The 11,004-nt window shown below is 33.2% G+C and overlaps 2 protein-coding genes across 3 annotated transcripts; one reads left to right on the forward strand and one right to left on the reverse strand.

Moving 5' to 3' along the window:
- Positions 1–550: 550 nt before the first annotated feature.
- Positions 551–2,620, forward strand: LOC114938958 (ceramide-1-phosphate transfer protein). The gene is made up of 4 exons (XM_029313143.2): positions 551–917; positions 1,390–1,598; positions 1,668–1,843; positions 1,928–2,620. The coding sequence occupies exons 1-4, from the start codon at positions 790–792 to the stop codon at positions 2,048–2,050; spliced, it is 636 nt and encodes a 211-aa protein (XP_029168976.1). The 5' UTR covers positions 551–789; the 3' UTR covers positions 2,051–2,620.
- Positions 1,407–7,497, reverse strand: CNT2 (Concentrative nucleoside transporter 2). 2 transcript variants are annotated; one of them, XM_029313141.2, is made up of 12 exons: positions 6,534–7,494; positions 6,214–6,267; positions 5,738–5,903; positions 5,428–5,599; positions 5,186–5,348; positions 4,468–4,662; positions 4,093–4,254; positions 3,916–4,009; positions 3,677–3,836; positions 3,425–3,593; positions 2,993–3,332; positions 1,407–2,902 (listed from the first exon to the last, which is right to left on the reverse strand). In XM_029313141.2, the coding sequence occupies exons 1-12, from the start codon at positions 6,561–6,563 to the stop codon at positions 2,802–2,804; spliced, it is 1,806 nt and encodes a 601-aa protein (XP_029168974.2). In that variant the 5' UTR covers positions 6,564–7,494; the 3' UTR covers positions 1,407–2,801. The 2 variants fall into 2 exon arrangements, with proteins under 2 accessions (XP_029168974.2, XP_029168975.2); XM_029313142.2 differs by lacking the exon at positions 4,468–4,662 and having other exon boundaries at positions 6,534–7,497.
- Positions 7,498–11,004: the final 3,507 nt, after the last annotated feature.

Consider the following 11,004-nt stretch of genomic DNA (forward strand, 5'->3'; position numbering starts at 1 on the left):
ATTAAAAATTATTGAAAATTAAATTTAAAAAATATATTTTTTTTCTTGTTTTATGATAGCATATTGTTTATTTTGAAAAAAAAAATAATCGGAATCAGTCTTCCAGTTTAGCGCCTCTCATGGAAGATGATGGTACTATCTAGACAAGCATACAATGTGACTGGGAACACTTGCATTGCTCACAAGAAAACATTTTATTTCTCTTCTACTGATAATATTTTTCCAGTTTTTATATTCTCTTATTATAAAGACTATGTCTTAAAGAGAAAAAAGAGGCTAGATTTCTTCGAAATAATTTATATTATTTGAAATAATTTCCAATTACATAAAAAATTGAATGATCCAAAAATACATTTTATTTGTGTGTTATCACATTTCTTCGAACCTTTATTTTTCTCTGAATTTCGAAATCGATGATTTAAACATACGTATATATCATACGTATACGCGCTGTAAGTTATCATATGAAGATTAGGAATGATCTTTAGTAGAGTGCGCTAGGTTGTATTTTCTTTCCCTCGTTGTACGATCCTGAACTTGAATGTAAGAAACTCGAACGATAAAATCAAACAGTCATCGATCTTAGAGAAATGACGCTATCATTGTTGACCACGTCATGCACCACCTGTTTTAGTAACTGCAACAGCCAGTCGTGATTATTGGTTATGTAATTGTGCGTCCGTCCAATTTCGTGGGCTATATGCCATATCAAAGGAGATAAGGGAATTATTGCAACGCTGGCGCAGAAGCAGACACGATAGGCATTTGGTTGAATGCAGTAACACGACAATGGCGGAGGGACCGGAATTGAGTTTTCTCGATTTGCGTATCGTGCACGATTATTTCGACCAAGCCCTTGCTGAAAATGACGATGTCGTTCTGAGAGCGTATCTAGACGCTTACAACGAACTCTATAAGTAAGTCATATGGCTCATCTATTTTTATCATCTAACATAACCTTGTCATTGTTGATTTCGAGTCGTTTTGTCTTCAATTTACACTTAACGTCAATATTTGATGACGGATTTGTTTGGCAATCTGTAACATATGGAAGCGGAATTAAACAAGTGACAACTAGCTTAAATAATTTTCCATTATTGGATTAAGAGAATGTGTGTTGCATTATTTATTATTTAACGCAGAGAATTTATACATATATAATGCTCTTGTCCAAAATTTAATAAAGTTTTGCGCAATAGTTATATGTAAAAATTAAAAAAATACGCTGTATATAAAAATTTTTATTCTATATGATATTATAATCTTCTTTACTGTTATCTATTTTTTGATCAAATTAATCGTGATATCTCTTATTAATCTGTAATATCAGAGGTATATGAGATCATATCTGTGTAGCACTTGTGCTTGGATAACATGATGTGTGGACAGATTTTTTCAGCTAATGGGCAGTGTCTTTAGTTTCGTTTCTTCTGATCTGAAGCAGAAAATAGACATCTTGGATAATTTATTAAATACAGACAATCAGCAGTACACCACTGTCAAGTCTATGATTGAATATGAGAAGGAAAATAAATTGTTGGAAAAAACTGATTTTGTTAATGGTACACGTACTTTATTACGACTAAATAGAGGTTTAGGTGGGTTTATCTGTTTCGTTGATATTATTTAGAAATCCGAATCAGCTGATACACATTTCAATCTTTTAGATTTTATTAGAGAATTTTTGCGACATATGGAAGATCTCTCAGATGATGACAAAACGGGCAATTGTTGCCGGAATGCGTATAACGACACATTGGGAAGATATCATCCATGGGTGATCAGGAAAGCGGCGGTTGTTGCCATGTACACTTTGCCTACTAAGGAGGCTTTATTTAAAAAGGTAAACGGATTAATAGAACTTTTTTTTAGGGAATGTTGAATTAGATCGAATGCTTTTTTTTCTTCACTTGTATCTGGTCTTCAGGTCTGTGGTGAAAATGTTCAACGAAACCTAGACGTTCTGCAAAAAATGTTGGACGTGACTGCCGTCGTGTTTTATCGCATTGACAGCATTTACAAAACTTACGAGATGCATTTTTTACCATAAGTGATCGTAGAAAAGATAAAAAAGATACGTTTATTCGATATTTTTAGTTTCTCGAAGCACCGCACGCGACATTTCATTTACTATCAAGATATTGTGATATTATTGCGTATTGTGGTATATATATATATATATATATATATATTATATTTTGCAATTAATATTAGATTTATCAATAGAATATAAATAAGCACACTCATTTTCGGGAGGGATATACGTATTCCATATTGCGCGCGATCGATACTTACACAATTATCATATATATATATATATATATATATATATATATATATATACTGATAACGTACAAATAGTGACAGATTAAATAACCTACTAGTAAGTGATTCTTCTCACGTGATTTTCATTGTCATTTCAGCTTTTTGTATTATGCATTACTATAAGGGCGAAATTGATTTTTGCTAGATAAAAGATTTTGCTACGCATCATTTTTGGGAAAAACCAATGATTTCATATATATATAATAATATATATATATATCATTTATAAGTAATTTAGATGTTTCTATGACAGTATTGTATAAAAATTTATTACTGATAAAATTACTATAATGGAGTTGTGTCTTTTTCTTTCTCAACATATAATTATTTAACAAGAGCTGGTCTTTGAGATTGCCGTTTCTTTCTAATCACTAGTAGATATGAGCAAAAATTCAAAATGTTTGAATTTTGTAATTAAATGTCTCTGTAATAGGATTCCTATTCCGCAATTCGTAATTTAAATGCAATTTTTTTATTTAAATTAACGGAGTACTTAGCGTTGTCACTGATGTTTTCGAAATTGTTGATACAATAACGTATGTAGAAGGCAAGACAGTTGCGTCGTTGATTAGCATACCTATAACAAAAAAAAATTAGATTAGATAATATTTGGAAGCAACGGCTCGAAAGAAATCTGTATAACAGTCACGTTAGGTTTCAATCTTACCGGCGACGCAGGCTGTGAGGAAACAGACGGCGCTGCCAGCAAGGAAGGACCGAATAATGACTTTCGTAACTTGGTCCTTCTTCTTTGGCGCCAAAGAAGCGAAGACGCTCATCTGGATGCCGATCGAACCTGGATTCGCGAAACCGCAGATCGCGAAGGTGGCGATCGCTTCCGATCTTCCATATAGTCTACCCTGTTCTTTAAACTCGCCCATCTTCTGATAAGCAATCATTTCATTGATCACCATCTTCATACCTATCAACGTACCCACTTCCTCGCAATCTTCCCAAGGAACCCCCATGATCCAACTTAATGGCATAAAAACTTTGGCCAAGATAATCTGTAAAACTAGAAAATCTAAAATTCGTTCAAATAGTAGGATACGTTTTTAGCCGCATGGAAAGATCACGCACGCGTCGAAAGATTTATTACCTCGAGACTCAGTTCTTCGAAACCGACGAGACCGCCGAACCAAGAGAGCGCCCCATTAAAAAACGCGATGAAGGATACGAAAGCCACGATATTTGCGATTATACCCAAAACGATTGGTATCGCAGCTAATGCACCATTGGTAGCGGCGTCTAGAATACTGGTGTCTGATCTATATATTTAATATAATATAAATTTTTATGCGTAATAACCATTACTGAGACACAAATATTTTTTTTACTATCAAACACTTACGTTTTTGCGAGCTTGATATTTTCGAATTTCGTAAGACTTTGCTCGGTTTCCGGGTAAAAGAGCTTGGAGTAGCTTAAAGCAGTCGGCGCGGACATTACGGAGGCAGTTATTAAATGAGCCGGTTCTGCACCGAATGATATGTAAGCAGCCAATACCGAACCTGCAACGAGTAGGTACACACGATTATAAATTAGCTTAATGATACAGTAAATCGTACTTATGAAGGGTGTGTGACAGACCAGCAATCGTGGAAAATCCTGAACTCAATATCGCGTGCAATTCCGAATTAGTCAATTGATCGAGATATGGTGTGATTAACAGAGGAGATTCTGACTGAAAAAAAAAACAAGACAAATTCATGTTTCAAATTTTTATGATGTGAAAATTCTATTTTGTGAGAATATTACTGATATTACCATTCCGATGAAAGGATTAGCGACGGCGCTTACTGATTCACACAACGTCGTGCCCATTATGCTTTGCAAAACCCCTCCTAGTTTCACGATTATCCATTGCATCGCACCAAGATAGCTCAAAATTTGTGCCGCGAAACTAAAGAAAAAGATCACGGGCAGTACCTAACAAAGCAGAGTGCAGCATTAATGACATTTGATTTATTTATAAAATTATAAGTAAAACATTTTTCTTTAAATAAATATAAAATAACGTAAAAATTATTTCAATCAAATTAACAGTCAAGTTATTTTTTTATAAGTTAATTGTTAAATGTTGTGTGTATTATTTTATATTTGATTTTAAATATTTGAAAATGCAATATTAGATCAACTAACAGTGAAGGCAAAGACTCCCTTGCTGACTAGATCTTCTGAGAATATAAAACCTGCTCCGACTTTAGTATAATTCAAAAAAGTGGCCACTTTATTGGATATGCAGTGGAAAATATTACGACCGACAGGCCATCGAATCGTGATGAGTCCAAGTATAAATTGTAAAATTAGGCCCCAAATAACAGGTCTCCAATTGACCTGCATATATTTAATGACGTGATCGTTAAAATAATCGAAAGTGATAATAAACGAAGAAAATTGCAAATATATTGTTTTATCTTTTTTAAGAAATTTGATTATTCTAAATATCGTATACTTGATATTTTAATTTTTTCTTCTTTTTACTTCTAGAAAATAAAATATTTTAATTTTTAATTAATATCACGTATAAAAAATTTGTAAACAAGAAATCTGCATATACATTAGACAGTTTAATGAAGTGGGGATTAATTCCAGCGAAATTAGTGACGTGTCTACCCACGTGTCTTTAGCAATTTTCTTCAGCTCCACTTGTGTACGTATATTACGTTACAGTAATTGGAGCGCATTCGCTAGGCGATACGGCAGATGAGGATAATTGTTACGTAACATGTGAAATTAATGAATTAACCGTACACGTTTCGAGCGATAATCGATAAAATAGCAATAAAAAGATATCTTTCGCGAAGAAAGATTGTGCGATAAAAAGATCAAAGTCAAGAACTTATCATGATTCACTTGCCTGTTTCGGATGTTTAGAAAATAACCAACCTAATCCCAGTATGATAATAATGCCAAGGATACTGATTAATCTATATCTCGATTCTGTAGTATCAAGAATGAGGAAAATAATAATAGCTATTAATATAATCAAGCAAAAGGATCCTCCCATGTACGGTCCGTATCTGAAAATTTTCGTAATATTGATATGAATATCGTTTATATAAATAATTTTTATCGGACATGATGACGTTAATTTCTCACTTGGTATTTCTCAAGCGCTCCAAGGAATTCGTTACTGGCAGGCAACATTGTATGATGTACTTTCCAAAATATCGTTTTATGATTAAGAAATAAAACAGACCGAGATAAATAAGTCCTGTAAGTACGAGCAGTAAACCGTAGCCATCGCACCATTGAAGATCACAATCCTTTTCTGGAATTAAGAAACGATACTGTCATATCATGTCACTTTGCCAAATTTAATTGCGTTGCGTTTATATTTTATCATATTCGATATCAATTATATAATCAAGATTATAAATTCTATCAAAACGAGTAAACACATACATACGTTTATTTTTCCAATATACACCTGCGCAGATTATATAGGCTATAATAAGAATATTTAAAATTATTAAGCCAAAAATCTTGAAAATTCTTCGGTGTTTTGAAAAATATGCCCCGATCGCGTTTTTTCCAGTCTTCCGATGTATTTGTGATTCACGATGATTAACATTCTGCAAGAACAATGCTGCACGTTAATATTGTTTTAGATTATTAAGTAATATTTTTAATAATAGAACCAGGTGGAGAAAGTTAGTATATTGTTTTATCTTATTTTTGTTTAAGTTTTTATTTTAGAACGAGTTCAAAATAAAATACATATTATAACGATATGTTTTGCTCAATAATGACAAAACTATTATAGTCACTTATTCGTGCACACAAATGGGCTTGCAGTTATAATTAGATCGATTGTTTCGAACAAAGGCATTCCTTCGCAAGAATTCTTTGGCAAGAAGAATTAAACAAAAGCGATTTACTTACTTGATTAGGTTCACTTTTCTGATGACCATTCTCCAACACGTCCAATTCATTATTCTATCGATTATAAAGATAATAAATTTTTTTAAATAATCTTTTTACATTTTCTTGAATAATCAAACAGAGTTAGGAGAGATACGAATGAAATATTTTACAATATTTAATGGAAATAATAAGAAAATATTTTTCATTTAATATATTTAGATATAATCTTAGACAAAAAAAATATTTTTAAATATTTAAAGAAAACTTTCACTGATATTTAACAATTTATAAATTATTTAACAAAAATTTATCAGCACAAGCAATAAAAATCAAATTACTTCAAATGCCTGATTCACCGTTCCGGACATATTTCACTGCTCTTCAATTCACTTTACGACTGAAATGTTTCCTCCTTGCGTCGTTCTTTTCGCAGTACTGACACAAAACGAAAGAATGTGCTTTCCCGACATATGGAAGGAATAACAATTCTCGTACATATACACTTTATAATCTCATTGAAATCGCACCGACAGATAACGTTGATAACGGTTCATAAAACTTCTATCTTAATATTTGGATGTTGGTAAGCTTTATGCATTTTACACTTTACATGGATATTCTTCGTTACATCCAACGTTGTGTTTAAACAAATAGAAAATATATGCGTTACGATGGATTGTGTTTAAAACTGTTTCAAGTCCAATTTCCGTAGAGATCGCATTTTTCTAATTGAAAGTACTGATAACATTTTATTGATTTCAGTATCAATTAAACAAGTTTGATAACCACGTTTGTTATCATTTATAAAATTATAGCGATAAATACTCGAGTTGCATAGCTTTAGCGAAGAAAAAGCTCAGTGAGACGGAAATGTATATATACTGACACTGACTAGATGTAGAGAAACACTGACATTGTTTTCTATCTGTACAACAAGATAAGCCGCTCAAGGAACTACTGAAAATCGACGGTATAATGCGCGTTATACAACCTCGAGGTATACGACGAGTGGGGAACTCACACTCCCTTCTTACCGTGACATTTTGAATGAAAAAAGATATATTGCTAACATCCTCTTTTGCAATCGTGGAACTATGATGGTTAGGTTTTTTGCTGAGATATAGAATGTCTCAGGTTTACCACATTTCCTCTCATCATATGAGTTTTATGAAAGTAATTGTCAAATCTCTGGCTACTCTCAATATTTCATTTTTAGACAAAATATAATCAAGATATAAGTCGCGTAAAAATGTCTTCAAAATATAAAATGTATAATTATTATTTATTTTTATTTTTCAATTACATAACTTAAAAAATAAAATAAAATAGAAAAATTAAATTTGAATAAAAAAAAGTGGAAAAATAATTACTTAATACAGCGATTTTTCGATTTAAACTTTTCGAGAATTAATTTACACAAAATAATATTAGATTTTTCTGAAAGTATATAAATAATCATAAATAATTATCTTAGAAAAAATTTTTAGAAAAATATTTTAAAAAATACCTTAATTTTAGTAACAAAAATGTAAAATGTAAAAATGTTATTTATAACTTTAATTTAAAAGTAGGTATAGGAACTATTTTTACATTTTGAAAATACGCTTGTGTAAATATTTACATAACGTATGAATTATCTACTACCATTTATACCACTATAATTATTTCTTACATCATTATTGTGTAATATCTTTACATTTTCAATTTAGGAACGTGATAATAATCTTGTTTACGGATTTGATATTGCGAATGTCATCATTTATCCTTTAAATTATAATCATACAATGCGCGCAACACACATTCACTCATTTTTAACGGAAGTGTAATTTCCTGATCAATAATTAAAACTCCCACGTCCGCATTCATTATTATGTGATTTAGTGACGGGTTGATGTTCTTTTCAATTGATTTCTTTTATACATTAAACCTTTCCATTATTTATCTCGCTCGCTGACGAGGAACAAACGAATGGCAAGTGATTTGTTGGACGGGCACCAAAGAATAATCAGGGAAAAGTCCCGGAGCGCGTTTCGCATACGCGTGCGGCGAACACGCGACGTGTCGTCTTAACGGATCGTATTGGAGACGCGATGCGTGAGATGCAATTCAAAACAGGTGCATCAAGAAAATTCTTGCGCCGAGCGAGGAGCTAATCGCGCTACTCGATGAGACACGGAAACTGGAGAACTAAACCGGAAAATAAGGCTGCGACTGTAATAATGAACAAAGCGCGAATGGTCATTACATAACGATCGTGACGCGATTACAAGAAACGGTTCCGTAGAAAGAAAAAGCATTATTCCGACTGACAGAAAATTATCTATGTTTTAATGTTACCGAGCTAGTCAATGTCAAGTGAACTGAATGCGTTCAATTGATAACAATAATGTATGATGATTTTTAAAGAAATTATATAATTTATTTTTACAGTGCATGATGCGTGTATATCTGGTAGATCTTTGGAAAATAATTTTAAATTAAGTATACGTGAATATATATCGTTTTCAAATATATACATTTTATTACGGAAGGATTATAGAATTTTGTTTGTGAACATCAAAATAGATGCACACCTGTTCTTGTGACAATGACATATTGCAAGTGATGTAAAATTATCCAACGTAGATATATATATGAGGAAAATTATTATTTATACACGAGTTGTTGCATACAAGATATAATCGCGTTACACAATTTTTTGCGATAGTATCTCACTGTTTATTAGCGCGATTTTTAGATGAATTCTACTTTGAGTATGAAAGTGATAATGCAACGCGATAAAATAACTTAATATCGATGATATCTATTCAATTTTATAGTTCGACATAACACGATCAAACTAAATTTAACAATATAGAGGAATTATCCAATTTAGATTTTTTACTCATGAGTTCGTCAATTAATAAATTTCGATGGTTAAAAAATTTAAAGAAAATTTGCACAATTTATTTTTCTACAATATGCAAATTTTCAAGGAACATATATAATATACATTGATAATATACGACGATGCAATTGAATAAAATCAATTCTAAATTAGCTGAGAAAGCTCTCATCGCCAAAGTGCTTTTCGCATGATCCACGGCGCATGTTTTCAGATAAATTTACACAAAGTTGAATTGCTCTGTAAATTACGAAGCAGGAAGTCCGAGTAATCGGAGGCTTCCAAGGCGAAACTGTCTGGTTGCTGGCGAGGAACAATAAAATCGGGAAGATGATGCTCAGCTTATCTCGTCGAGACGCGACGCCAGAGAACACTATTTTACTTAGTTAGAGAATCATGTTTGAATTTTTGTTCGAAGCGACGATGTGCGACGTCTCGAGTTTTTTCTCGCTCTGTAAGCTCTTCCTCTTCTCTCTTTCTTTCTCTTTCTTCCGTTTCATATACTCCAGTTACTAAAAATCTATCTTTCGGAGCAAGACTATTGTAAATCGCAGCAAAAGCATCTTGTCTCTGTAAAAATTATTTGTAGAACACGAGACTATGTTTCTTTAAACTCCTTTTTATTTTAGACACTCCATATATACCGTAGATTGCAGAATGTTATGATTAGATTAGCGTAATTTCCACCGATATAAATGGAAACATTTCTCGCCGACGTAAGATTTGCTTTCATTAGTGGATTATATTCTGCTTGGACTCCCTTTTCGACACTGTCACGTGACGTAATAATGTGTTTAGTCTGCCGAATGTTTTAGACTTCGTGGTATTTACAAGCGCGGTGTGGTCTGCTTTGCTGTTCGAGGATAAGAGGAAAGGATCTTCGGGAGGGAAAGAGAAATAACTTCGGCATGATGTTACATAATATCTCGCGTACGATCGAAATATTATTAACAAAATTTGTTTATTCTAAAATTTGTCATTAAATCATTTTATCCGGTTTTAACTATACCAAAGTGCTCAGAAAATTGCATTTTAGAGCGTGGCGTATTCAGCATTGTTGTTCTACTCCATCACATCCTCGGGCTATTTATGCGTCGAATGTTTGTGGGAAAGCGGAGGCGATAGATTTTTTTATTTCAACGTCTTAATGTGCCTTACTGACTCACGGCCTTGATAATTCTATGCGAGAATTATTCTATTTTCTACGAGCATGCGTAGCATAGCGAAGCGGGCCAGCTTTAGATTTCTGGCACCGTACCAAGAGCAACACGGATAGTCAAATTTCGTAAGATGCGAAAGTCCGAGTATTTTCGCAACAGGAGAACGAGCATTGTCTCGCGAATAATTTATTCCCTCGCATAATTATTAATTGCCGCGTAATTATCGCATAGAGGCTCCTGGAAAGGCCTTGGAAAGTCATCGTATCAACGTCGAATAATTTCTGTCAGCGATGATTCTCTCAGACGAATCTGATGCGCGGAAATACGGATACTCGCTCTGCCTCGCCCGCGGAAATAGTACCTGCTGATCTGCCTGATACCGGACACACGAGAGCACAGGAAAAATTAAATATTCCGCAGAATTTCATCACGCCCTTCCCCTATATACGTCGCCTCGAAACATACGTCTCGTTCACGTCGTCAACATCCGCGTCGCGCCATTTCTTATCGCCTTCCTTTGGCTCGAAAACAAGAGCGTCGAATTAACTGTTTCATTAGAACAGAAATGCGTATACACAACTCTATATCCAGCTCCATTCAAGCCCTCTAAAATTCGAGCTAAGAATATATATGAATGTCAAACTTCTTACACTTAGACACGTTTCAGAATTATACATCAGCGCTTAGAGGTTTTATTTTATATTTTTACATTTTATTCCGCTTTTAATATAAATTGCCACGTGATTGGTTTTCCGCTTTAAATTT

The sequence above is a fragment of the Nylanderia fulva genome, unplaced genomic scaffold (assembly GCF_048542155.1).
Source record: "Nylanderia fulva isolate GAGA-0341 unplaced genomic scaffold, ASM4854215v1 Scaffold26, whole genome shotgun sequence".
NCBI lineage: Eukaryota > Metazoa > Arthropoda > Insecta > Hymenoptera > Formicidae > Nylanderia > Nylanderia fulva.